This window comes from Gambusia affinis, linkage group LG05 (assembly GCF_019740435.1).
Source record: "Gambusia affinis linkage group LG05, SWU_Gaff_1.0, whole genome shotgun sequence".
NCBI lineage: Eukaryota > Metazoa > Chordata > Actinopteri > Cyprinodontiformes > Poeciliidae > Gambusia > Gambusia affinis.
In genome coordinates, this window is record NC_057872.1 from 19,381,808 (window position 1) to 19,408,068 (window position 26,261).

At 39.3% G+C, this 26,261-nt stretch overlaps 1 protein-coding gene across 1 annotated transcript; it reads right to left on the reverse strand.

Moving 5' to 3' along the window:
- Positions 1–25,665, reverse strand: cacng8b (calcium channel, voltage-dependent, gamma subunit 8b). Its single transcript, XM_044115877.1, has 6 exons — positions 25,300–25,665; positions 10,411–10,724; positions 9,293–9,517; positions 5,200–5,283; positions 2,396–2,536; positions 1–893 (listed from the first exon to the last, which is right to left on the reverse strand). The coding sequence occupies exons 3-6, from the start codon at positions 9,513–9,515 to the stop codon at positions 100–102; spliced, it is 1,242 nt and encodes a 413-aa protein (XP_043971812.1). The 5' UTR covers positions 9,516–9,517; positions 10,411–10,724; positions 25,300–25,665; the 3' UTR covers positions 1–99.
- Positions 25,666–26,261: the final 596 nt, after the last annotated feature.

Below are 26,261 nucleotides of genomic sequence, written 5' to 3' on the forward strand. Positions count from 1 at the left end.
TCAACTAAATAACAGTGAACAAGGAGGAGAGTTATCTGCTGTCCTATTTTTTTTATGTTCCCTCTTTCACTATCCCACCACCTTTCTTCTTACCTCCCTCTACACAGGTGTTGTCTTCCTATTAAGGGTATTAGAGTTGCTCTCCCTGTCTCCCTTCAGTCTGTCCAGAGTCCCCATCCCTCGCTCCCTGTCTATTGTGGATGACGTGAACGGCGGAGGAGCCACAGAGTTAGCCATTGGTGCATTGGAGTTGGAAGTGTTAGAAGGGTTATGTGACTTGAGTGAGGGCAGCGTGCCGCTCATCATGACTCCCCCTCCTCCGCCCCCGTCTTTCGGGAAGCAGTTGTGGAGCTGGTAGAGTGTGGCCCTGTCCACGGTGCCGTACATGGGCGGCAGACCCGCCAGTTTGGGGTCGCGAGACAGCGTGTAGAGGGAGATGTCTCCTCCAGCCAGGGCCGTGTGCGAACGAGAGTGCGGGTTGGGCAGAGTGGAAACTGAAATGGGCCCCTGGGAGAGCAGCGCAGAGGGAGGCAGGCCGAAGTTCTTCCCTCCACCTCCTCCGACGGGCGAAGGGTCTCGGGAGCGGGATGGGTCGGTGGAGCGTGACGAGGAGCGTGAGCGACGGCGGAAGCGGTAGCTGGGCAGGCGCAACATGGCGTGCGTCGTGCTTTTAAAGATGTCGGTGCGAGAGCGGCAGCGGAGCTCTTTGTTTTTCTCGATGTAAATGTTGACAGCCAGTACCCCAACCATCTCGGCCATGATGAAGGATAATCCTCCAAAATAAAAGGACCATCCATAGGAATACTGCCATTTTTTGTCTTCATCTTTCTTAGGCGAAATGTCTCCCAGTGCAGCCGAAATGTAGACGATCACACCAATTATGTTACTCAGACCTGTAAGGGCAAAAACAATATTCTAATTAGAAAAAATATATCTCAATTAGTGATTACAATTAGATGTTAAAGAAAAAGCCTGAAAAGTATTCATAAAGTGAATGCTTTTATAAAAATACTATAGAATATCTCAAGCAGTGATTGCAATTAAATGTTAAAGAAAATGCATGAAAAGCATTCATAATAAGTAGGCAAGCATCACTTGAAATACATTGTTTGTCTTCAAACATCAAGTTACAGGGGTCAAAAGTTCACCAGGGAAACCTAGATATCTCTCTTTCCAGCTCATAATAAAGGATTCCAACGTGTTTCCAGTTCTCTCCACTGGGTTCAGGTTTAATACTGGTGTCATCCCAGTTCAGCATGCCTAGAAAAACTCCAAAGAGAGGCATCAGGTCCTTCTTGATCAAATGCCTGAACCACTTGAAAAGATTCTCTAGAGAAACACCAAGGATGAAGAATTTTCTCATATGAGGATCTTTATTTCAGCCTCTTCTTCCTGGATGTCATTCTTTCCTCATAGGTGAGGGTTTGAGTATGCATTACCATTGAGAACCTTGCTTTTTGTCTTAGTTCTTTGTTCCTCATCCAAAAACACTCCAGTGCAAACTGAAGGCTGTGGCCTTAAAGGTGCCAACCATCTGCAAAAAGCCAAGATGAGACCCTGAGATCCCCAAACCAGAAACCATCAGTTCTAGGACTGAGTCATAAGATCACGTCCATGAACAGCACAAATTCAATTGGTAACAAGGGGAAGTCGTGGAGGAGTTCAAACCATATTGGGCACAATGGCCATAAGATTTTGAGACCTGGCGTAAAGGAAGCTAGAATTATGATCCCTTGACAGGTGGAAGAGTCTCTCTGGTCGCCTTTCTTAAAAATCAGGACCGCCTTCTTTACAGGTGCTGTTACACTCTTCCATGGGACACTGAAGAGGCGAGTCAGCCATGACAGCCTCAAATTATTAAATTCTTCGGCATCTCATGATGAATCTCGTCCTTCCGTTGTGCCCTTCAAACAGGGAGCATATTAAACACCTCAATGCCTTCAACCATGATTATGGAGTTACCCAAATCCCGTGAGTCCGACTCATCCATGAAGGACATGGTGACTAAATTGCCATCCTTAAAGTGTTTCCTCCAACACTTGGGTCAGCAGTTCTCCCCTAAACTGCACAGGGCCCACAGTGATTCCTGCTGCTGCTTTCTGAAAGTTGAAAAGTAGTTTTAGAGCTTCCTTGAGACCAACCGGCTCAATTATGTCATTTTCCATGTCTTTTAAATGTCTTTTTGCTTTTGAAACTTTAGATAGCTTCTGGCTACCCGAATCTGTCACGTGTTTCAGGAACCTCCAAAGAAACCAAGCCCTCAAGGTCTCCTTTCAAAGTACTTAATTTTTCAGATAACATCTTAGGACCACTCAGATGAATTTACACACACATGTATACATCACAAGTATGTAAACATTTCCTACAAGGTATCTATGCAATATTCATCTATTACCTGCAGCTACAAACAGGATTCCTGCCCCAAGGATGATGTTCCTTTTGCTTTTATAGAAACGACTAGCAGCAATGCAAACCCCACCCATCAGCAGCAGGATGGCACTAAGGATTGGGAAGATGTTGGAGGCCCTGACTACTCCTGAAAAAGAAAAGAGGAGTAAGAGTAAGCAACCAGCAAGATGAATATGACAAATAAATAGAAATAAATGTAAAGCCTTTATATTCATCAAAATGTGTCAGGGTTAACGAAACAAGGGCAATGTTTTGGCTTGTTCTTCAGGCTGACTTTGCCAATGTTGTTGAAAATAATGATTACTGGACTTACTGGAGATTAATTAATTAGTTAAGAAACTGGTATGTTTATGATAACCTACTTTTTTATTGGTTACAGATCACAAAATGCATAATTTATAACCACTTACTGTTTTTTATGTTTCAAAATTTAGAGTATTGTCCAATATCAATGGTAAACAAGTTGATTTATTTCACTTCACTGGACATGCATGCCCATAGAAAGAAATTTATTTAAATTACCCAATTTTAATAAATACATCTACTCTTAAAGGCTACAACAAAAAATTAGGAAGACTCTTAAAAAATCAAGTGCCACAATACAAAAATTTAAAACGACTTAAAGAATATTTTAGTGTCAGAGAGGACATAGTTTGCTTGATTCTGCACACGCATTTGAATTAAAATGTTCCCGTGTGGCTTCAAATCTTTCTTTAGGTTTGCTAACCAAAAACACAAACACACGCATACACACACATTAACACTCCTCTCATCTAGGACAACTAGGCCACTGGAGAGAAAATGCCACCTAAATGCCAGCAAAATGCCTCTGCAACATTGTAAACAGAGCACAGGCTTTATGCATGCACAGGCTCACATGTAGCATATCACAGAGCAGAAAGACATCACTGCAGGGCACTGAGTGCGAACTAGGGCACCCCATCTCCCTGGCCTTTCTACACACTGTCATATGTTTGTTTGTGTGCTTCTTTGGGACAATGTCGTCAGAGGAAAAAGCTATTTAAACCCAAATTTCTACACTTTCTGCGCTACTATCTGTCTCATCATTCAGATCATACACTAAAGATTTTGTGAAAACCATCTAATGACTGAAAATGGTCAAGTTTGTAGCTTGACTGACAGGTGGCCTAAGCTGCTGTCATACTGTTACTTATCTTGCATTGCATGAAGGTGACATATAAATCTGAGCATGAATAAATGAAGGGGAATTTCTGAAATATCAACTCCTGCCATGTTTTCAAAGTATGTGTTCCTTTTAATGTGTTCTAATTTTTAATACAACATGTAGTCTAAGACCAAAGAGGTGAAATGCCATCTTCTGTGATGTCGTCATGACGTTTACACATAAAAAAAAAAAAAAGAAAAGATCAAAGTTTCATTAGTGGCTGTAAATGAAAGTTCAGTAGTCTATGAGTGCCTCCAAGTGGTCAGATCATTACTAACCAACATAATCAGATTGTAAAGAGTATGATAACCTTCACATTCAGTTTCAACCATTAAGCATCTTGAGGTGAGTAAACCATGCAGATTTGCATAACATGAGACAAAGTAATAGTCTTGTTGGGTCAGTACAAGGATAACTGAGTAAAAGTTATGCCACTTCTGTCACAGTGGTGAACATTTCCAGTCTACATATGAGCTATAATAAGAATGTGATGCAAGTATTTGACATGTATAGAGAATCTCCTGGTTCATCCAGTGATCAAACAGTCTGTGTGCATTTTCCAATCTCTAAATTCACCAAAACAGCAACACTCTTTAGTTGGATGTTGTTAGTTAGGGAAGAAGACTCAAATTGAGAGTTTAGTGTCAGGGAGGAAATATAAGTGGGAAAACACATAGAAGTAAAAAGTCATTTTTGAGGATAAGCAAAGATATATCTGGGATTCATTTTGGTTGTGAGAAACTGAGAAAGGACAGAAAAGAACAGGAACAGGAAGGTTAAATGGAATATATGGGAAGCAGCATTAACACTGACCATAAAATTGTGCAAATCGGAATTACAAAAATACATTTCCTTACTGAAAACACAAACATGTTTTTGAAAGAAAGTATTTTAACTGTCAGGAGGGGTTTTTTTTCAGCCTTGTCAAAATGGAATTGAAACACTTTTTTGCATCATGTAACTATGTACAATTTGTAATCCGCAGCAGCACACTTATTTGTAGGTACCGACCTCCATGGACAATGTGCAATTGACTCCATCAGAGGTCAAACAGTTTGTCAAAAGCTGAGTCATTCAAAAGTGTTGAACGCAGAACCCTTTCGTAAAACCGCAGACTACAATTTCTCAAAAATGCACCACAAGTAGCCATCCCAATTGTAAAGGGCCTGCCACCTATTGACTGAGTAAGATACAGACGTCTCCTTTGATGGCTGATGATGAGCACTAATGCTATGGCTGAATATAAATATATGTCATGTTTCTGCATCCTTCGCCACCTTGATTTTTAATGAGTTATTGTACACAGCAATTGCAAAATTGTGTTTTTTTTTCGACATAAGTAGAATATCAAAAAGGTTTTGTGCATATTTGTAATGGAAACACAGCTAGAGTAGCTCTGATTTATTTTTTTGAACTGCACTCTTTTGTAAATACGCACAGAGTGTTGAAATAATGCAAGCCAGGCTTTGTGTACTAGTTATAAATGTGAGATGCTAAAGATAATTAAAAGTGTCCCCTGCAAAATCATTTTGCTATCGTTTTATAACAGTAAAACCCTGATTTACGGTTACTTATCCTGTGCTGATTCATGAGCATTGACTTACGTAGGACATACTCTGCTCCATCATGGTCAAAGTCTGCATCCTCTGGGAAATGATTAATCTGAGAACACACTCCTCTCTTCACTCCTGGGAAATAAGAGAAGAAAAAGGGTGACCTGAGTCAACAAAACGCCCAAACTCATAACTACAGTTTTAACGACACAAGCAATCCTGAAGAACAATCTAAATGACATGAAAACAGTGGTATCTTAATTTCTTTTTAAAATTTTCTTCTCAACTCCACAGAATAGCAAACTTCAACATATTGGGGGAAATCACAAGCACTACTGGAGCTGCTTCTGGAAGCAAAAGGTGTTAGTGAAAACACAGGGGTTCATTTCTACACATACGGAGACACACAGCCAGACAGATAACTACCCTCATCTTGCATGTAGACAGACAGACGGACGCGTGATGATGAGAGCACAAAACTGTTGCTGATAGATGGATTGTGAAACAGATGAAGTGTTGGAATGAAGAGACACAGACGGAGGGAGACGGAAAGATGTGAGATGAGCTGATTTCTGTCTCATAGATCTTTTATTTCCTCTGGTTAGTCTGGAAAAATAAAAATAAAAAAACAGATGTAGGTACAAAGGCCTGGGAGGTCAGTTAGGTCACGTTCTTGGATTCGGCCATAACAGCTTCAAGGCAACAATAAGCTGGACATACAGCACCTTAGATATGTCTCACACCACTTTTCACATTTCCTCAACTTATGAGCACAAAATTCAGTGTCTTTACTGATTTTCTTGTCATAAATTAACACAAAGCAAACTATATTTGTGAAGAGAAAGATAAATGTGTGCCTTTCCATTTTGCAGCAATTAAAAACTAAATACTGTGTTCCTTCAGAGTGATAAAACATCTGACAGGATTTGGTTTGGGATTTTTCTGCTTAGCTCTGTTTAGCTCCCTTCATCTCCCACCAACCCTTATGAGTTTTCCTGTCCCTCTTTGTGTAAACCACCATGTTTAGCCATATGGATAGGATGTTAAGGATGGTGTGCAGGATTAGCTTTTTGGCACACAGCATTTTCAATGTAGGCAGAATGGGTTTACTTTATTTTATGTAATCTTTATTTCACCAGGTTAGTCCTACTGAGGTCAAAGATCAATTTTACAAGGGAGACCTGGTTAAGGCAGCAGTGGCACGTTTACAATAAAAGCAAACGACAAACATTAAAGTTTGTTCACCATAAACACTCACACATGGACAATGTATACTGCAATGAAATTACCATAATTTTTAAACTCTTCAATAAAATCTGAGTTTGAAGTTGAAGCTTAAATTGTAAATTATTCCAGGCATTATGTGCAAAAAACGTAAAGCTTTCTTTCCCAGATCAGTTCACACTTTGGGACGACAGATTACAGAACATCCATAGACTTGAGATTGTAACTTCTATATTTCCTTGCAAAGAAATAAGAAAGATAAGAAGGCGTAATATCCAGAATACTTTCATACGTCCAGTTAATTTTAGACTAGTGCACATAATGCGTAAGGAAACCACAGTTGGTAATAATAACCTTATTTGTGACTCCACACAAATAAGGTCTCATGGAATACATTATGTGAAGACAGTGGCTCAAAGCATCCATAGACAAAGCATCTTCATAGTCCACAATAGGTAGAAAGGTTATTTTCACCAGATTGTTTACAACATACTGAACATGGTCATTAAAAGTCAAATGGTCATGATGTGCTCTGTCTTCTCAAACCTACAGCTGGTCGTTGCTGAAGGTTTCTTCCTCTTAAAGGTGAGTTTTTCCTTTGCACTGTCGCTATGCATCCTTGGTAGGAGGGATTGTTGTAAAGTCAGCGACACAACGCAAGTGTTTGTCTACTGTTGCTATTTGATGCAATCTGATGGGTTTCCTCAAATAGGAATGTAGATATGATTGGATAGAAATTACTTTTTTTTGTAACATGCTTTGAGATGGCAGGTTGTGAATTGGCGCCATACAAATAAACTGAACTGAATTTGTGTATTTGTAATTCTCATGGCCACATCTCCATCAGTAATCAGCAAATAAGATTTGAGTAGAGCAGTATGTCTCCATCCAGAGCATACTACTGCTGCCCACCCACAGACATAAATCTTTTAGAGCCAGCCTGTCCCGCATTTCCACCACAGCTACACCTCACTGCATCACTGCGCGACCACTGAGCATCTGTCTCTGATGAATACTCCACATACATCAAGGATACATGACCTCCAAGCTGTGCCAAAACACTGTCAGCTTTACTGCACCGCAATGTGAGCGAAAGGACTGAATGGAAGTTACGGAGAGGGAAACAGGGGGGGGGAGCAGTGAAAGATGAAATGTAATGTTTAGAGAGTGAGACAAAGCATGAAGAAGGAGGAAACTGGGAGAGTGGGGTAATGAAAGAAGAGGGTGGGGGTTGCACTGCAGCAAAGCTGCAAGGGCTTGAGCTTATCTGTAATTGGCTGCTTTGCTATCAGGAAGCTTAGCAATGAGGACAAATTAGCTTTATACAATGACCAAGCTCGGAATGGGTTGGAGATGCTTTAAAAAGAGAGCCAAGAGATTTTAAAAGGGACCAGAAAGGCTTCCACCTCAATGTGGATGTGAGGAAAGGCACAGATCACTCAGCTCACACACCCCTTCGACTGTGGCTCCTTCGCTGTTAACTCCATCCCAGCGTTCAGTGTTGAGCTCTAGCCAGGCACTCAAATGTATAATGAATTAGCAGCTTGTGCTGCTGTAACAAGCTGAAGATGGAGAGATGGAAGCTGCCAGATTTTGTATCAACTGCCTCTTTCAAATCTGAAATCGATGAGAGAGCAAAGGCTTTTGTTTCAAAACAAGACTGAAATAAAGGCAGCCTGAATCAAAGACAGTGAGTAATGAATTATTTTGAGAGGAGGTTATGCTTCAGTGTCATGTAATTAGAAACCAATTATGCAAAAAATTGTTTTCTTGTTACTCCGGCACCATGTAACAAACACAACTGAAAACTATATTTTATAATAACACCGCTCTCTTCTAAGATGCTTCTATGACATCCACTTAATTGTAAAAAAGAGTTCTAATTCCTTTGTGCAGAAACAAAGGACACAAACGCTGACTTCCTTTAAATCTCAACTAAAAACCCACTTGTTTAGAGTTGTATTTGAAACGTAATCAATTACAAAATGTTTGACGGAACCTGACTTAATGTTCTGTTTTGATTGTTGATTCTATGTTGCATTGTGTTTTTGTGTTTGATTTGATGTAAAGCACTTTGAAATGCCTTGCTGCTGAAATGTGCTATACAAATAAAGTTTGATTGATTGATTGATTGAACAGGATTTAAAAAAATACTTTTCAACATGAAATCGTATATAGCTCAGAAAACTGAGGTTTCTAGAAGTTACTCAAAGGTTTAGAGATTTTTCTGTTTGGTAAATTTTTTAAAAAGTTAGGGACATGTTGTTTGAACCATTTTTGGGAATAAACATAAAAATTCTTTATTAAAGAAATAATCTAAACATTTTCAAATGATGACATCATTAGTCAATCGAGACAACGTGGTCTCTTGTGAAAAAGTAATTGACCATCAACCTAAAAATTCTTTGGATAAACTGAAAATAAATGACAAAAAAGCAAAAACAGAAGAAATCTGCAAATGGGCAGACCATGTTTAATGGTCGAATAGTAGTTATCTTTAGAGTTTAAGATAATAGTTCAATTTATTTGTTCTAATTTACGTAAAGACAACAGAAGCTCATCATTTTTCTAGAGGTCTTATTATAGGATTGCATGTAAAGTCGTCCTAAATAAAATATCTGTAGTTATGTTGCATCTCACAATAACCCGTGTTTCTTAATCATCACCTTTCTAGTATTTTCAACACTAATTTTGCTTCAGAGGTTTGAATATTAACGTTCAGATTGGATCCATATAGACAGACGGCTTGTGGAAGATCAAATGCACGTTTTGTTCAGTCCCTAGAGATCCTAAAGGCAAGAGTTTTACTTCGAGTTACATGAAGTGTTAATTTGAAACCACGCACCGATATTTATTCCTGAACAGCCAAAATTTAACCAAACATCGGATCGCACCTTTTGACATAAATTTTTTCCCATACCTTCCAGGCAGCATATTCTCCACAGCCCCGAGTGGGTGAGCGCCCCAGGGTCCTTCTTGTCCTTGTTGTGGGGATCATCCTGCGTGATGTTGGCTGTACTGTTGCAGATGAGGGCACGGGAATACAGCCAGTAGTCCGTCCCTATGGCCACCGTCATCAGGCCGAAGGCAGCGAATGCCCCCACGGTGGTGAGGAGGATCTGGATCCCCTTCTCACACACCATGCCTTTAGGAGAAGCGGAAAGTGAGGGAGGGGATGGAAAGAGTGGACATTAAAAGACGCAGGCCGGGAACAGACGGGCATTTGTTGTGCAGGAGAGGATTTACAGTCATAGACACTGTGAAGTTAAGCTGAAAAAGCAGCGGGGAAGGTGATAAGCGGGAGGCTGATATGAGAAGTGAGATGATGAGACAAGCAACGACAAGAGGTGGAGGCAGGTGTGGGAGGTGTGTGAGTGGCCCTCATGATGTGTCCTTGGAGGAGAGTTTAATGACTCTGCTGACTCTGCTTAACAAGACTGAATTGATGTGGAGCAGAGAAGATCACACTCCCTCCCAAGCTCAGTCTGCTGCATATTCATGAGGAGGACTCTGTTCTCAACCTCACAATCAGCAGAACTGGAGATGAATGCACAAACACAGATTACACATGTGATCACCTTGTATCAGTCATTATTAGAAAGGGGGTAGTCAGTGTACTTTTAACAAACCAACTTCTTTGCATGCACTTGCACAGACAGCACCCCATAACCTGGTTGCTGCTTGCCACACTGCCCTGTGCAAGTGTGCTTCGTAAAGTTGCTCACTATTATACTGGAGCCACCTCTTTTTTTCTCTCTTTTTTTTCTTTTTTTTAAAGGCTTTATTGGCTCTAGTGGCCTTTATTTGATAGTTAATTGACAGGAAAGTGTGTAATGAGAGAAGGGGGAAGACATGCGGCAAAGGTTGCCAGGCCGGGAAATGAACCTGCGACAGCCGCGTCGAGGACTAAGGCCTCCTTATGTGGGTTGTGCTTAACCCCTGCGCCACCACAGCACATCCCTGGAGCCACCTCTTACTGATAAATATTTTTTTCTGCATGCAGATAAAAACCTGTGAGGAAAAAAGACTGATCCCTACCTGACGGCGAGTTTCTATCCTTCGACTCAATTTTGAAATCTTTTTTTTCCTCGTCAGTGAAGAACTTGCTGCCCCCTCGATCCGGACAGCATCCATCGACTGTTTTCACCTGCTCCCCTCGCTCCTTCTTGCGCTTGTTTTCCCTCTTGTGCCTCTCTCACTTTTACCCCAGTCTCTCTTTTTTCCTTTATTCGTTCTTTCCTGGAGAAAGTGAAGCTTGTGGGGGTTGTGGACAGCTACCCCACTCTGTCCCTCCTCCGTTAGCAGAAAATGTGCAACAGAAAATCCATGGTCACCGCACCTCCTGTCTGCTGCTGCAAAAGATAGAGAACACAAATATAAAGTTATTACTAATTAATTAAAATGTTAAGTTGTATTTATAATCTACTAGATGTACATGAAGTAATGATATAGTTATCAATAAATAATGTACTGGCATAGATCATTCCCTAGTGCAACGACAGGAATAATAAAAGAATCCGCCTAACATATTTTTTTAAAAACTGTGTTAATTAAATACCATTCGTTGACCTGCAAATTGAGTTTTTGATAACAGGAATTAAGAAACTCCATTTGTGTTGCATTGATGTGAACTGCTTATCTCGTGATAATTAAAAATTACGATGTTGTTGTTTATCAAGCCAACTGTTACAAACCAGAGTCATTCTGTAACCACTTTTCTGTTTTGTTACCACGTCAGTCTTGCTTTGTCCTGACTCTGTTTCAATTTAGCTTCAAATACAAGCTGATAGGGTCAATTAACAAAACCAGAAGTTGCAATCTCAGAGAAATTGTGAGCTACAATTGGCCCAGAAGAACTTCGGCAGTTTTTAGTGTCTTCTTTTGAATTTTGCAGTAATGATGGCATTACCACATGGTTAAAACATGTTGTTGAATCTCACAAACCGCATGGATGAAAATTTTGACAAAAATGAAATAAAGAATCTGAGTTTAAAAATTATCCTCATTAGTCTAGTAAGGAACCAAAAAATGTGGCAACATATTGTAAATGTTACATTCTTTTTTCCCCAATATAGATCCAATATATTTAAGGGGAGTACCTCATAACTGACATAGACGTTTCACAAAATCTACTTCATTCCTTCACATTTTTCAGTCGGTCAACAAGTTTTTCTATCGGTCAAAACACATCCGCCATAAATAGCACGACAGCATCAAAGCTGTAGCCATCTTTCAGAAAAGTAAACTTTTGGTAGCTTTTGGCCCAAATTGTGTTTTTTCTAGTCTCAGATCCTCTCTGTGGGTTATTTAAAACACTTGAACACACGTCTTTGCACAAGATGACTGAGCTGTGACCACATTGCAAACTTGAGCATAGTGTCCTCAGCATGTCCTCTCAGGTGCTCTTTTCCCTTCACTGCTGACTGAATTCCTGTGATTACCACAGAGGGACATGATGTGGGACTAAACACCAATAAAACCGTATGCAAAAGCTACGTTTTTGCAATATTTTGGACCACTGGGAGAAGTGCTTTAACCTTAAACTTAGTCACAAAATTATTTTTCGGCTCCCAGCTTTTCTGTGAAACCATATTTGCACCCTGCTAAAGAGGGTAATTATAGCAAGGGCACTGTGACAGGCTAAAGTGAGAGTGACTTTAGAGCATGTGCACAGCATCAAGTCTGAAAAGGGAGAGAGGACCAACCCAACGTTGTTACCATAGCAACCGTGAATTCCAGAGTTGGGATCAGCAGAGAGCAAGAGATGGGAAACGAGATGGGCCGACGAGAGACGCAGAGAGGGAAAGGCAGAGAGGAGAGATGGAAATAAAACATAAAAGGGGATATTTCCAGTTACAGTTATTGACTTTGAAATCTAGCCAGACAAACCAGTACAGCAAAGCTATGTCAGTAGAGAGGTCCACTGCCACTGCAACCCAGAAAAGCACACACAAAAAATATATTTAATTTACAATTACGTGACCTCAGTTGAAAAAATCAACTTTTTCTTTTCTGGATCTTTTTTCTTAAAAGATCCAGATGAAGGATCCAAGTAAGCAGCACAGAGCATTCTACGAACACCATTTAGCAGACATAATGCTGTTCAGTCGAGTCTTTGAATATTTAACGATGCAATATGGCACCGTGATCAAAATAGGTTACATCCTGTTTGCATTGTAAGACCCAAAGCAGAGATCTGCCTCAGAGACAGAAGGAGAGCCGGAGTGATTTTCTTAATGTTTATGTGTGTGCAGCCTTATCCTCTTCAGAGCATCCGAGGATGGGTCTAGTCCAATCTTATTGAATCCCAGTAATGTTTCCCTCAGCTCCCAATGTTAGACAGTTAGCCTCATATCTCTACGTTCAGGCTCCTCGTTATGTAAACTGTCTAAGGACACCGCTGCAGTGTGGCTTATTTATTACATACAGCATGTTTAAGCTATGACACAGAAGCTATTTATGTCATACAGACATACTGAATTTTCATAAGGAAAAGAAAGAATAAATTCATCACACTCCAATCACCAATGTTACAATGTGCACAAGAGTGTGTGTGTGTGTGGTTCTGGTATTTAACAAATGACCTCAAGGATAACCTACTATGTTATTCCCCAAGGCAAAACCTCCCCTGAGTAGTAGATTATAATTGTCACTTAATTATCTGTAAATTGCATTTCTCTCTCATAATTAAGGAAAGAGGGGGATGACAGGGAACAAAACCAAGGGAGAAACAAGGCAAAAGTAGTGAATAAGTGAAAGGTTGTCAAATTCCAGCATGCTTTGTGTAAAAGGCAAGTAGAAGGGCCTTGTACACATTGGGTATTTAGGGAAGGAAATATACACATTTTATGACACTATAGACCTAAAAAAACTAAGCTTAGATTGATCATCAACCACTATGTGCAGTTCAGAGGTATGTATGCTTCTTCCAAGCTGGTTGGACTTTTATTGTAAGGAAATTCAAACAAGATGGCGACCTTATTGCAGAAGTACATACCCCATCCTGATGAAGCACAACTGTAAATTTCACACCACTGATATTGTTGCACATGCATTATTCAGACCAGGATCACATCAGAAGCAACACAAGTTGACAATCTAAGAGGACTTGATGTTCAGCAAAATCTAGTACATATTTCATTTCCCAATTTTAAACCTGTTTTTACAGGCTGCAGGTTTTTACAGCAGCTTTAACATTTTAATATTTGTATGCTTTATTCGTAGAACAACTACATAGAGCAAAGCAATCGTTAAATTCCATCCATCCATCCATTTTCTTACACCCTTCTTCCCTAATGGGGTCGGGAGGGTTGCTGGTGCCAATCTCCAGCTGCGTTCCAGGCAAGAGGCGGGGTAGACCCTGGACAGGTCGCCAGTCTGTCGCAGGGCAACACAAAGACATACAAGACAAACAACCATTCACACACACACACACACACCTAGGGAGAATTTAGAGAAACCAATTAACCTGACAGACATGTTTTTGGACTGTGGGAGGAAGCCGGAGAACCCGGAGAGAACCCACCATGCACAGGGAGAACATGCAAACTCCATGCAGAAAGATCCCTGGCCGGGAATCGAACCCAGGACCTTCTTGCTGCAAGGCAACAGCTCTACCAACTGCACCACTGTGCAGCCCCGTTAAATTCCCATCTGTGTTTTTTACAAATAATTTTTATACCCAAATACAATCCCTTGTTATAGTACACTTTTATGACAACAATGAAAGCTAAAACTAACTGGCTTTTATGACAGCCAGTTAGTTTTGAAAAATCCAAACTAACTGGCTACTGTTAGACAAAGTCCATTATGCCTAATGTCAAATATGAAAAATGAAATCCTGAAATGTCCCCAATGCTCCAACAAATTTTCTGCACAGTAGGAATAAACAGTTTATTTGCATGTCTCTGTAGGTCCATAACTATCTGGTAATGCTGCAAGGTACATAGAAATGCAGGTCAAGATGTTGATTTCAGCCTTTACTGGTTATAAGAGTAAATATAAATATCGTTAGAGAGCAGAACTATGATTCAAAACATTTTTGGATATTTTGCTGAATTACTCATAAATAGTCCAATTTATTCCCTGGTGAAAGTTCTTCTGAGGCTAAAGGCATGTTGAATGCACTAGTTAACTTTTTTAATTTAATTTCCAGCTTGAATTAATGAGCCCGTATGTTATGTTTTGAAGAAGGACAGTACAAGTTTGTATGGTTTGTATAACAAATACTCTGTACTACAATGACGGCCCTCAAAGTGAGGCTGTTTATAGTCAATCTGCATCATCCAGAGCAGCACAGGCCAGCCAGAGGCCTATTAGTTGCAGCAGGACAACTGCAGCACCAAACACAGCAGCAGCCAGGCCAGTGGCCGCAGAGCACATTACAAAGCAGGTGTTCACCTGTCAGAAAACCTCAGATATAATCACATCTACCTGCATGACTCATTCCCAGCACGACAGAATACCTTTGTTTTTGTAGAAGCCCACCCAATATGTTGTAGCTATAATATTGTAGCCATAAATCACAGAGCAAATTTTGAGTCTTGTAGCAGCTGCTCCATTAGCTATTCATTGCATAAATCAACCACCAAACTGCTTGTTGAATAAATGATGACAGCTGCAATAAGTTTTCCACACGTGGAAGGCCCTGGTCGTGTGTGAGAATCAGCATAACAAAGAGCCATCCCACCGACTAATACTAGCAAGGTTGAAGAAACAGGTCTTGTGTTGAAATATTAAAAGTCACATTTACAGCTGGTGGAAATGGCAAAACCTTAATACTGATTCCTAAATGAAAAAAAAATGCTCTAGGCCTACTTAAGATGAAAGTTTCTAAAAATAAAAACAGTGCATTCTATTCTGAGACGGCAGCAGAGGGAGCATTTGCAAAAACACACAAACATCCAAGTCATTCTGAGCAGAAATTATTTCTGTTCTCTTGTTGCACACCTGAGCTCACTGATGAAATGCTGTATTAATATCATTGGAACGCCCGTATCTATGTCAGCAGAAACGACGCACGCGTGCAGGTGCACAGAACACGATCCACAAGCAAGGAAATCTTTGGCATGTAAGCACACACACAGGCTTAAGCCCCCACAACTGTCAAAATGATAAAGAAATCCAAAAATAGGTCATTTTTAAAAGCAGCTTCAAAGAACAGCTGAGCAGCCATTAAGCCAGAGTGAAAAGTCCACTAAGGTCCTCAGACTGCATGTAACCCAGGGTTTCCACAGTCTTAGCAGATCTGCCAGAGAAAGTAACACCTTGGTCTAAAAGGTTCCCAAAATAAAGTGTATCAGAATAACCTTATGCTTATGAACCCATAAACCTGTGCTTTAAAAACAGACATATTAGCAGTCATGCACACAAAGTACCTTCACTATTTTGCTATCTGTTGCAAGATGACCCATTAAATGGGAAGAATTTATACAGAAGGAAAAATTAGAAAATGTTACATCCTCTGCAGCAGTGTACAGTGTTTTTTGTTTTTTTTAAATTTGTTTAAAAACAATAAATTCACTTATTATGATTTTGTTATTTTTACCTGCTCTTCAAAAAACAGCAAAAAACAACATAAGAAATAGAATATAAAAATACTAGTAATAAAATAATAATTGTAGATCTGAAATTGAAAGAGTCATGCACATTTGCCTTAAAAGGAACATGTGGACAATAAAAACCCAAAATTCAGTGTCTCAAAAGATTAGAATATTAGATAAGATAATTAAAAATTGAACAGAAATGTCAGGCTTTTGAAAAGGAAGTTCATGTCTATGTGCTCTATTGAGCATGAATTACTGCATCAGTGCAGCGTGGCACGGAAACAATCAGCCTGTGAATCTGCTGAGATGTAATGGAAGCCCAGGTTACTTCAGGTAATCTGCAATGTTGGGTCTGGAGTCTCTCATCTTCCTTTTGACAGCAGATCAGAGGTTCTCAACAGGATTTATCATAATTGTCAATGAAGCAGCTTTTAGTGCATTTGACTAAGTCCTGCTAGGACATCAAATGAGCATCTCTGTAAGCTTTGACAGTACATGCAGGCATGAAGTGCTCTTAATTTTCCTGATAGGAGGCAGTGCTGACTGACACAATGGACCAACACCACCCTAAACCAGCAACAGTCATCACAAAGTGTGGGACTTTCACACTGGACTTCAAGCAACATTGATGATATGGTTTTCTACTCTTCCTCCAGACTCTTGGATGTTGACTTACAAATGAAATGCAAACTTTGCTCTCATCTGAAAAGAGGACTGTTGAAAAGTCCAAGTTTTTTTCTCCTTTCCCCAGGTGAGACTGGTCTTATGTTGTCTCTGGTTCAGGAGTGACTTGACAAGAGAAATGCAACATCTGTAGGATTCTTCTCTGAGTAATGGCTCTTGATGTGAGAAGCTTCAGTTCTCCTAGTGAAGCTTCCCCAAATATTTGAGTAGCTTTTGCTTGACAATCCTCTTAAGAATGGGATTATTCTTTTTGCTTGTGAAACTTTTTTTCTTCTACTAAACATTCTATGAAGATGCTTGGATACAGCTATCTGAGTACAACCAACTTCTTCAGCAATTATCTTTTGTGGCTAAAGCTCCTTGGGGAGGGAATATTCTGGAAATCTATCAAGAGTCCCCATGACAGTGTGGTCCATATATTGTCAATTTATTAGGGTTTTTAAATGCTTTATTGCAAGCCATAATCATCAAAATTAAAATAAATATTTCACTCATATTGTCTGAAATGAGTGAGAGACATTTTAAATGGTTTCATGATGTTTTAGATTTACCTTTTTGAAACAGATATACAAAGTCCAAAATATTTTAGACTGATGACTTTGCTTCCTATCATATGACTTAATTTTTGAGCATCACCCACTGGATCTATGTATCACTATTTCCTTCATTCTGACTATAGGATAAAAAAACAAATAATGTTTTAAATTAAAATGAATGCTTTGTATTGTGCCAAAAACAATTTCCATTTTTAGAAGAAGTTAATTTGTCAGCATCTTCTATGAAAGCCCTCCCGTCAGCAGAAATGTGACACAAAAATGTTAAAACATCCATCTGGACAAGCCGCCTGTGCTCGTGCGCTGCATGTTCCATTTTAAAATATTTATCAAAATGTATTCAAAATTATTCTAAAAGCCACAAATTACACAGGCCACATTTTAGACACCCATGCATTAGTAATTCTAAACAATATTACAGTAAGCACAGCAAAGGCAAATAGTTGATCATTTTCCTTTTACTCATTGAGTTTGCATCTGCCTGCTTTGCAAGAGCCACATGATTCATCACCAACAGAAATAACTCAATCTCAACCTGGATAAAACCTTAAACAAGACATCAACAAGACATTTTAAAACCGTAAAATATTGATTGAAAACATGACAACAGTCCACATTTCTTTTAGTTCCTTATTTGACCGCTCAAGGTTGACGAGGGAATGGGGAAATATTTATGACAAGGAAGAAAACAGGAACCTAAAAGGTGAACTTGAAAACTTCTAACAAAATGTAATGTATTTACATGAATTGTGCAAGAGACATAATGGGAGATTAAATGCATACAAACTCATGTGCAAGTGTTTAACTGTTAATGTGAGGACGTCCTCTTTAGTTCTCCAGTATCAGCACTGTGGTGTAATTATGCTCCTAACTGAGTGGGCTGTTTTCTTCAATAGCTTTGTGACGTTGTTAGCTTTATGAGAATACCCAGAATCCTGGGAAATACTGGCTGAAAGCTAAAATGCTTACTAGACATTAAGAAGTGAGAACTACCCTCAAAGTAACTTAGCACAATAAGATGATACTCAAGAAACCTGACATGAAGACATTGTGCTATTATCCTGGCAATTCCAATAAAAAGAATAATTTGTCCAAAATGTGAGAATTTTTTTAAAGTTTACAAATCTCACACATTTAATTCATCCCAACAATATATTTTTGGATCATTTACAAGTCAAAAACGTGAATTCTCTTTCCTTTATTCCAAAACATCACCATTAGGTCTTTTCAAAGAACACATGTCAAAAGCTTTGCTGCATATGGACTCCTTTATATTAATTGAAAATATTTCTCTGCAAGAAAAATACAACGAATAGCTCAGTGTGTAGCTTGTGCATTACTGAAATAATGTGGAAACTATTGGTGCAGCCAGACGCCATGAGGTTTCGATCAAGGCCTTGAAAGCAAAACTGAGCTAAATCTGATGATATGGGTTTCTGAATTCAGCCTATCCAAATTGTGGCTCATAACCAGACCATCAGGGCGAAGGCCTGATCAGAGATTCCCAGACCTCCCGTCGACATCTACCTGTTGTAGCTTGCCGCAGAGACTCGGGGGGGAGGGGCTTCCCACTCCATCTGTGAGATATCATCTCTCCAGACTCTCATGGCTCTGCCTTCAGGCCCCTTCTTGAGGACCTCCATTGGAAGGCCTCCAGAGGGAATATTTAGCACTTTAACTGGCTGCTTTCATTGCATAACTCCTTGAATTATCCACAAAGCTTTTAGTTTTTGACAAGACTTGTCATGTTTTGAAAACTGGTTTCTGCTGAAGTTAAAGGTTGAGGATTCCTTTGAAGCCCACCAAAGGGTTTAGACAACTGTATGTGTGCGCCAACAAATATGTTCCCCTTGTCCGAAAGCATAGGCTCATTAGTTTGATTCGGTGTTGTAAGTTTAGTGATTTTTTTAGTTGTATTTAGCTAGTATTCAAATCCCTTTATTGACCTCTCATTCAAAAAAAAGTGACAATTCTAGCAAGTTTTTCTGCATCCTTTCACCAGTACTGCTCATAATAACGAAGCACTAGTAGTCTATCAAGTTGATGAAAGGTTGTTAATTACTCAGACATTTTCTCTGATGTCTTATTAAAGAATCTTGGAAAGGTAAGGACAGTCTGACAGAAAGTGTATTCATTTTCAAACTTAAACTTTTTAATACCTTGTATACTTTTGACCAGCCCATTTCTAGATTATAAACCATTAAAGGTTAATATAGAGTAGTACTTCAAAGTACAATTACTTTTTTCTGTTCACACTATTTATCCACTTCCATGTTGCTTTTTATAGCAAAATCTCTATTTGGCACGCTCATGTTTAAATTGTCACTATTTCTAATTAATCTGTCCACAGCTGGAATGGCACCACAGTATTTATGGCATGCTTACTTAATAAAAATGACCCTACAATTCTTGCAGGAGAAACACTGTTGTATTACTATCAAAATATGTTCACTGTGGAAGCATATGGGATCACAGTACTTCCAATCATGAATAGATTACAATATAAACATGTGCTCATATTCAATAAGTCAAAATATTAATTCCTATGAAGCCATTTGGGGCTGCACAGTGGCGCAGTTGGTAGAGCTGTTGCCTTGCAGCAAGAAGGTCCTGGGTTCGGATCCCGGCCGGGGATCTTTCTGCATGGAGTTTGCATGTTCTCCCTGTGCATGGTGGGTTCTCTCTGGGTTCTCCGGCTTCCTCCCACAGTCCAGAAACATGACTGTCAGGTTAATTGGTTTCTCTAAATTCTCCCTAGGTGTGAGTGTGTTGTTTGTCTTGTATGTCTTTGTGTTGCCCTGTGACAGACTGGCGGCCTGTCCAGGGTGAACCCCGCCTCTCGCCCGGGACGCAGCTGGAGATAGACACCAGCAACCATAATGGATGGATGGATGGATGAAGCCATTTGTCAAATTAAGATAACTATTTGAAAGTATCATTTAAGCTGATATTAAAAATACTTCTCATTAAAACCGCAGTTCCTATTTTTTATGGGTCTGATATAATATTATATTCATAAATTATGAGTTTTATCTATGAGTAAATGAAACATCATAGTTAACTCCTTTTACTAAAAGATATCAAAACTACGTAACCAGGGGTTGTGTCACCCGTTGGCTGTCATTTCTCAGTTTGAACTGACATTTGGAGTTCACATTTTTATTCCACTAAGCTCTGAAGTCTGCACAGCTTATTCATTAGTATCTCTGAATTTACCACTGTGACATATCATGACCTCAAAGGAGGAACAAATTATTGAGTGCTTGACCCATGAATGCACATTTTATTTATAACTTTAAATAAAGCACCTGTGATAAGAATCACCCTTGCTTTCTTTGGAGCAAGTGGATATGAGCCAAATTTTGAAAACCTTGGAGTGTTATCTTTCTTTTATGTCTACAGAGACTTTTAAACTGTAGATATTTTCTCAATCCATTGGATGACAAGGAGAATTTGGACTGGTGGCAAATTCAGATCCAGTATCCTATTGCACAAAGTATTAGCAGACATGAAAAAACTAATTGCTACTAACTTTATGCAACATGGCAATTCTGTCACAGTCAAAGAATCACAAACAAATCGATCAGAGACTGAAATCAACAGACCGAAGGTCAAAATTCTGATATTTTCAGAATTTTAGAAGGTCAGAATTCTGATATTTTCTTTTTGAATGCATCATATTAAGAGCTAAAGCTTCACACTGACAGCAAGACTCTTAAAAATGCTTCTGGGGGGAAGACGTCTCACTGGTAGCTTTTTCTAATGCCAGTAAGATGTTTGAAATGAAGCACAAGTAAGAAAGAGGGTCATTAATCACATATGAGTTTGTTGTAAATTGGTATTTTCTGCTAAATGACGAGGCTTGTCTGCTGTTCGTTTGAATGAAAAGAGAGCAAGACTTTCTGCTGGCAACAGGAAGGCCAAATGTATTAAAGCATAGATGCTCTGTTTTATTCTCTGTTTTATTCTTTTAAGCTTTTGTCTAATGGAATATGCTTAATTTGGAAATGATATGTTGAAGATCTACAGCTTGTAGAATCTACACAAAGAGACTGCTGCACTACCAAAGACAAGCTAATCTGTTATATAAGATTAGCTTTGTTTTAAAATAACGCTAAAGCCTCTTTAAAAGCAACTGTTCTCATTATTATGTCATCTCTCCTCCTGACATAAATAATAAATGATGGCTAACAGCAGGGAAACTAGAAAAAAATAATTTAAATGGCCTCCTAATTTCTATCAGTATTATAGGACCTAAACAAAAATCAGGACCATGAGGTTTGCCAAAAAAATTGCACAACTACTAAAGAAAATGTTATCTTTAACCCCTTTAATAAAGAAAAAAAATCCACAGTAATACACTGGAAACATTTGAACATACCACCATTATCTACAGTGTTGTCAGAAATAAAATAATTATTAAATCAAAACTGTATGATAATTTTACCCTTTGGACCATAAAAAATTATAATTTCAAGTATCAGATAATGGACAACAATTTCACCTCTTCATTATTTTGCTAAGTCAGCTGACGAGCACAACTGAAAACAAATCCCACAGTGTTGTTACTGCTGCTCATTTAATAATTGCAAGCTGCATCTTAGAGTTGCAGGCTTCAGCTACGTTACTGTATTCACACTTTTTGCAGAATAACACTACTTACATATACAGAGATGCACAACTTCCTATCACCAGACTGGGTCTCCTGTAACATTACTGCGTTCGCAATCATCTCAATGTTTTGTCTAAAGCACTCTGCTGGTGAAAAAGTGAATAATAAGGACGGTCTATCATCACAAGGCTATGAAGCAGAAAATCCTGAGTCATGAAAAATTGCAACTCAGAGTCATTTTCCTAAAAATATGATCATTTTAATAAAGTTTGAATGCAGAGTCTTTCTACTTGGTTGTAGGAGGCTGTGCTTTTCCAGTCACACTAACTTTAAGTACATTATAGAGGTCTTTTCCACTGAGACTGAAGTCAATTAGAAAACTTTAATAAACTTTCTCATTGGACATTCTAACAATTTTGTTCCCCCCCCCACCCCCCCATGATTTGGATTTCCTGAATGAATGTAGTGTTTCGATGATAAGTATTGGCTCAAGTTGCAGTATTTGAAACTGACAGCAGTGTTTTGGATTGCTTAATTTGTTTGGGATCCTAGGAGCCTATTTAATTGAAACACACAATGTTGTTACACAGCAGTGCAAGGCTTTTCTCCTGAGTCTCCGCTTGACTAAAGAGAGGGAGAGTGGAACAACTCTGAAACCTCAGACTACCAGGAAAATTGCAACAAAGGCATTGATCCTCTGAACAATAGCTACATGACAGATCTGATGATGGCTGCAGAATCGTTTCCCTGCAGAGGGGAACAGAGAGTAAGAAACAGACCTGGCCACCCAAGCAGCTATCGCATGTGAGCAAAACAGCTCAGAAAAGCAAATAAAAACACCCAGAGAGATTATTTCAGGTCACTGGGAACCACTTGAGAATTAGATGATTATGATTTGGCAATCAGTAAAGCAAAAACCTAACCCTGAGTGGGCTTCGTATCACTACTGTCTGCAGTGACTCACCTCGCTGTGGAAGCAGCAGATCTCAGAGCCAACTGAGAGGTTTTTGCGTAATCTAGCATCCATAGAGATGATCATCAAAACCTCACAGATCACACCTCACACACACGGCACAGAAAAAGTTTAACACATGGCAGGTGGAGGAGCTGTGGGGGCGACCAGCAGACAATAAACCAACTGTCTCTAAAGAAGGAAATTCACATTTTAGAAGAAAAACAGCAGGGAGTCAGTGGGAAGAAGATGAGGCAACAAACTATCACAACTCAGCAGAGAGAAGGGGTCTGTATTCTGATCCATAGCTTCAGCAATCCACATGGTGATGTATGCTTAGAACAATGTAGGGAACTCTATTGCATCTTATCGTCTGTGTGAATGAACATAATCATAAAAAAATGCTCTTTGCATGGGAACAGGGCAGAAAGGTCTGAATCTTGAACAGTAACTGAACATTTACGCTGATGTTTAAATTATTAGCAGCAATATGAACTGTTTTTATATAAGTATATCAATAGGAGGAGAGAAGTATGAAGATATACTGAAGCTTAAAAAGTTATGCTTTCCATTCCTAAGGGTTAAAGTTTCTAATGAAGACAAAGTAAAGCAATTCTCCCCCGTCTACCATGTGTTGCTGCTCACTGCTAGTCAGCAGACTTATAAACGCTATACTCTTCTTTCTGATTTAAACAATAGATAAGCTGGTCTGTTTCAAAATATTCATGGTCAGTTTATAGAACTGACGTCAGCAGGTTTCAAGCAGCGTGTTTTAAGCGATGTAAATTATGCTTAAAGGGACTTCTCAAAGTTCCAGCTCCAGCCAAGTTTTGTTTCCATGCTGGCTGCACCCACAGACAGAGACAATAACTGCAATGAGGGCAGGAAAGGGAGAAGAAGAACAAAAAGACTATGTTTTTCAGTACAGTGTGGAAAATCTGCTTTGTTCTCCATCTGGATAATTTATCTCCCTGAGATCACAAAGGACACCAAAACTGAACCGATTCTTGCTTTTAAGTTTTGTTTTCTTCTTCTTCTTCTGTTCTGAGCAGACACTGTTCAAAACAGGGCATTAGTGCCCTCCTATGAGCCTGTAGTTAAAACTGTTCATCTCAGAGTGATAGGCTGTGGTTCAATGTAGCCAAAGGATGAACAGCAGAGCGGTGCTGCTGAGGTTTAAGCAGCTTGTGCTTACAGACAGTGACAGGTCTGAAAGAAGATGTAAAAAAGGGCCAATATTCTGTGCAGTTAAACACATTATTTTCACTTAAGGCGCTGTGAAATTAAAATAACATTAAATAAATGGAACATGTAAAATTTTAGATGCAATAGTAGTAATGCTTTCTTTGGCATTTTAAACAAAAGCAATATCATAATTTCACATTTGTGTGTGAATGCTTATGAAAAAAAAAGTTTAAGTATTTTTGATCAACATTAGAATACTGGGAGAATCTCATTGGGGCTCATATCTGGTTTCCAGACTTAAAGTCTGATAGATGTGTGAAAAATGTAATGTTTGTCAAACTCATCTACATCAAGAAGGTGGATCAGCATTAAACTGCAGCAGGGGGAACTGCTGGACATTCAGGCTGCATTTGTAGCTGTTCCTGAAACTGCAGCACTTTGCAGACAGATCACCATAAGTACATGAGACAACTGCAGACTCCAGAGTATTTGTTTGCCTCTGTATAGAAAGGTTGCAGTCAGATTTAAGATGGCATTAACTTGCACAGAAACTCCCATCTGCTGCAATAAACATTCTGGTTGCTTTATGACTTTTCCTTCCACCTTTTGCTTCATGTAATCAGCTGCATAGGCAGCATGTGAACACTGTCAGCAGTCTGGTGGGAACATGAATTTTCAGGATCCATCAGCATGATGTGTTTCATATGGGTTCAACATGGAGCTGTACGTTTAGCCCTTCTCTGCACTGATGGGAGCTCAGCAGCAGGAGAGCAGACCAGAGATTAAACTGAACACCTTTACGAGTTTGGAGCTACAGCGCTGCCAGCGTGGACAGCTCAGTTATAGTGATGCGGACTGCGGTGCATTTATTAGCGGAGAAAGGCACATACACACACACATCACCATCATGCATGCAGAGGCTACACGGTGGAAAATGGACGCCAGCATCAAGCCACAGAGCAGACAAGAGAGACAAATCACACATTAATTTCTGCAAATTCAACAGATATTTCAGCCTCACACCTGCCGTGCAAATGCAGAATGGGAGAGTGGGAGCGGGAGGAAGAGGGGCCGCGGGGGGTTCATCCAAGCAAGCAGTTACAGGGGTCTAATACGCATAAAAGACGTTATAGTAGCTAATTATAGACCCGGGCAAATAGATGGGAGCATTTATCAACAGCGTCTAATTAGAGCGATGGCAGAAGTCTGAGAATTACTATCATTATTTGTCTCTGCAGATCCCACACGGTAGCACTGTTAATAGGTGAGTGAAACGGATTAATGTTGCATGTAAATTGCACTGGGTGAACTGGTGAACCGAAACACTGCAAAGTCAAAACACAACGCTGCCACAGTGGGATTATTTAAAAAAACAAAAACGTGCAGATCTCTTACCTTCAGTTCCTTTTTATATATATATTCATATATATATATAAATTCACAGCGTCCTTGCACTCCCCAAGAGATGGAGACTGAGGGGGGAAGAAGAAGATAAGGGGGGTGGACTGTTGAGAGGATAAATAATCGCGGCAATAAATAAATAAATAAATAATGTTTTTAAAGGGATTGCAGCAAGAAATGATAGAAATAAGAAGAAGCACCCAAGGGAGGTTTGCAGCAATTCAAATGAGTCTGATGGAAAAGGGTTGAACATGCATTACAAAAAAGGGCTAATACAGGACACGTCACTGAGCACGGATTTGTCTGCCGTGGATGTGGCCGCTGCATGTGTGTGTGTACTCGGGGAGAATGCGTCTCCCCCGCCCCTTTGGTTGGTTGGATGAGCGCTCGCCTGCCTCCCTGACCGCCATGAAGTTAGCTTCCGACTTGAAACTTGACTAATGTCCTTCTGCTGCATTTTAACTACTTTGGATTTTAATCATTTTATCCACTCTGTTAAGAAATCTAAAATACTCCTAGCAGTCAAATCTCCACAGATTTGATTGTGTAATCTCTGAGGTTATCGAATATTCATTGCATATTCGATAAAACACAGCTTGTTATTTTTGAAACCTTAATGTATTGTGGAAACACAATAACGTTTTTCCCTCTCGTCAATATCATAATTGCTTTTCTAAGAGTTTTGTAAATTAGATAAAGATGTCACACTAACAAATTGTGTTTTTTTAAATTTTACTAATTATAAATGAAACCACAATCCTCTCCCTGTAATATTACATAAGGCTAACAAAATAGATTTTTAATACAGAAATTTTAGCCTTCTATAAAATATGTGCATGTACTCTTGAATACAGTGTCTCATAAAAGCACCCTCCACATTTATTGTATTTGTTATTTGGACAACACTGAAGATATATTTAATGTATAAAGTAAAGCTTATAAGACAGAATACATTT